A 2,871-nucleotide genomic window follows, 5' to 3' on the forward strand; every position below is an offset into this window, starting at 1 on the left:
ATACACCATACATTCACTTAGTTCACTTCAGAGAGTCGTAGTTGAAACACCTTGAATAAAACTGATGGATACACACACACACGTATATACGTTTATATATATAAATATGTATATATGTGCACGTGCATCGTGATAAGGGCATTGTGCTATGAAGAAACCACTCCGATCGTGCCTTCCCTGAGGAATACAAAAGGCTCGAGTGAGAAGCTAATAGATTCTTCTTATAAAAAACACATATGTTAATGGAATCGTTTGAGGATCATCCGATGAGTAACAAAACACGAAACTAAAAAATATAAGAACATGAAGATAATGGAATAAGAGAATGAAAGTAAATACCCTGAGGTACGAATGCTCTCGGAGAAAGCTTCATCGTTTGGTACGAAGATTGTGTAAGCCTGGTTGGGAGATAACATTCTGCGAAAATTAGGTCGCTTGGCATGGCTATGGAACTGCTGGAGACGAAGATTCTCTGCGGTATCGGTGAGGTTTTCCAAAGGTAGACCTATCGACAGACAGCAACGGGATTATTGACAGACGCAAAGACGGAGAAAAACGAGCAGAAATGTAACGACGACGATGAGGAAGACAGCAATGGTGATGACAGTGAGGATGATGTTGATAATGATGATGATGAGGAAGAAGAGGAAGAGGACAGTGATGATGATGACGACAATGATGATTATGATGATGATGACGATGATGATGATGGCATGCACACAGGCACACACACACAGATAATACATAATCATACATACAGACATACATACATGGACAGCTAGAGGAGAGAGAGAGAGAGAGACGGAGAGAGAGAGAGACGGAGAGAGAGAGAGACGGAGAGAGAGAGAGACGGAGAGAGAGAGAGACGGAGAGAGAGAGAGACGGAGAGAGAGAGAGACGGAGAGAGAGAGAGACGGAGAGAGAGAGAGACGGAGAGAGAGGGACACACACACACACATATATATGACGGGCTTTCAGTTTCCGTCTGCCAAATCCGCTCACAAGGCTTTGGTCGGCCCGGGGCTTTAGTAGAAGACACTTGTACAAGGTGCCACGCAGTGGGACTGAACCCGGAACCATGTGGTTGGTAAGCAAGCTACTTACTACACAGCCACTCCAACAAAACAATTATAAACCTTATGTCAAACTTACTTGCTGCACATCCAGGCTGTCCTCTAACCTTCTCATATCCGGGACAACATTGCAGACGAACAAATCTGAAATGGCAGAAAACAAAATGCAGCACATTAAACTGCGAGAAGCAATAAAAAAGAAGAAAAAGAAAAGAAAAAAGAAGACGGAGAGAACTTGGAAACTCTTTCGTTATTGTCACACTATGTCAGGCTGGATATCCCCGAGAACTACGTTAAGGGTACATGTGTCTGTGGAGTGCTCAGCCACTGGCACGTTAATTTCACGAGCAGGCTGTTCCGTTGATCAGATCAACGGAACCTTCGACGTCGTAAGCGACGGAGTGCCAACAACAACAACAATACTGTGTAGAGTGTGTCTTGTGTTTGTTGGTTGTTTTATTTGGGTATATATTCAGATTTGTCAAGGACCAGATAGCCAGGGATGATGTGGTCAACAGTCTCATTGTGCTGGTTGCACATTCTGCATTTGGAGTTAGGGCCTGTTTGCATTATTTTGCTTTTATAATTACTGTTGTCATTATTGTTATTATTATTGATTTATTATTGTAAAATACTCACGTAGATCTTCCACACAGCCTTAATACTCTCCTTGCAAGGCATTTCGGAAAATATCGGTCACCAGTTCCAGTCACTTCTTGGACGGCACAGACATTCGGACTGAAATAAAAATAAGATAATAATATATGGTGCTCCAGCATGACTACAGTCAGATAAGTGAAACAAGTAAAAGAATAAAAGAGTAAAAGAATACACACACAACACATATATCTATATACTTATATATACTTACTTTATCGACACATTATATATATATATATATATATATATATATATATATATATACCGGAGTAAGCACATGAAATGTGCAACAAGGTGGAAAAAAGAGTACTCAAATACCAGAGGTAGAGTAATATGCTTTATTTAAAAGCAGCAGAAATATAACAAAAAAACCGTTACTCTGAGTTTCACGTTCCCGTTCATCGGACAGTTTTGTTAGAAATGGAGGAAGGATAACAATGCAATCGAAAGTAATATAAAATATAAAATTTAAAACACATGGATTCGTCTGATTGGTTGTTTCAAATAAGGGCCCGACACATATATACTTACTTTATCGACACCGAAAGGACAAAAGAGAGAAAGTCGATCTGGGCGTAATTTGAACGCAGAACGAAAAGCCAGAAGACAAAGCCGCTAACCAATTCTGCCAGCTCGCCGTCCTCAGCAGATTAGCAATAATGGATAACTAAAAATAACCTGGTATTTCTTTAGAAATTCTTTAATATTCCGGCTAAACTAGTTCCAACATATTCTTCCCAATATGTCGGTTCTTTAACGAGAGATGAGTGAGAGACAGGTTCAGATGAATATAAAATAGATGAAAAAAAAATATTGATTGAAATAGTAAAAAAAAAAAAAACATTTAATGTTTGTCGCAGTTGTGACTAATTCCAAACGACGAATTTGAACAAGATTAGAAGACATATGCAAAACTTCCTGTAATCTTGCTGGTTTTGTTCCATACGCTCTTTTCACACATTCTTTCGTCCTTTCTTTCTTTCTTTGCTCTGTTTTGTTTATTATGTTTTGTTCCTTTTTTTTCTTTTTTTCTAGGTTTGATATTAGTAATCTGTGTTATATGGCGATACTCGTTGGTTGGGTGCGCTGACAGATCCGTAATACCAGTTAATTGGCTCTGTGTGTGTGTGTGTGTGTG

At 39.3% G+C, this 2,871-nt stretch overlaps 1 protein-coding gene across 1 annotated transcript; it reads right to left on the reverse strand.

Moving 5' to 3' along the window:
• Window positions 1–224: 224 nt before the first annotated feature.
• LOC106872529 (transforming growth factor-beta-induced protein ig-h3) lies at window positions 225–1,863 on the reverse strand. Its single transcript, XM_014919554.2, has 3 exons — window positions 1,713–1,863; window positions 1,153–1,217; window positions 225–505 (listed from the first exon to the last, which is right to left on the reverse strand). The coding sequence occupies exons 1-3, from the start codon at window positions 1,850–1,852 to the stop codon at window positions 240–242; spliced, it is 471 nt and encodes a 156-aa protein (XP_014775040.2). The 5' UTR covers window positions 1,853–1,863; the 3' UTR covers window positions 225–239.
• Between the last annotated feature and the right edge of the window lie 1,008 nt (window positions 1,864–2,871).

This window comes from Octopus bimaculoides, chromosome 27 (genome assembly GCF_001194135.2).
Source record: "Octopus bimaculoides isolate UCB-OBI-ISO-001 chromosome 27, ASM119413v2, whole genome shotgun sequence".
Lineage (NCBI taxonomy): Eukaryota > Metazoa > Mollusca > Cephalopoda > Octopoda > Octopodidae > Octopus > Octopus bimaculoides.

Bases quoted from the DNA above. Each gene is read 5' to 3' on its own strand.
- LOC106872529 (XM_014919554.2), bottom strand. From the start codon at position 1,852: ATGCTGGAGCACCATATATTATTATCTTATTTTTATTTCAGTCCGAAT. The intron at 1,218-1,712 runs GTGAGTATTTTA...CTGCCATTTCAG, and splicing joins AGGCTGTGTGGAAGATCTAC to ATTTGTTCGTCTGCAATGTT. The intron at 506-1,152 runs GTAAGTTTGACA...GTCTGTCGATAG, and splicing joins ACAGCCTGGATGTGCAGCAA to GTCTACCTTTGGAAAACCTC.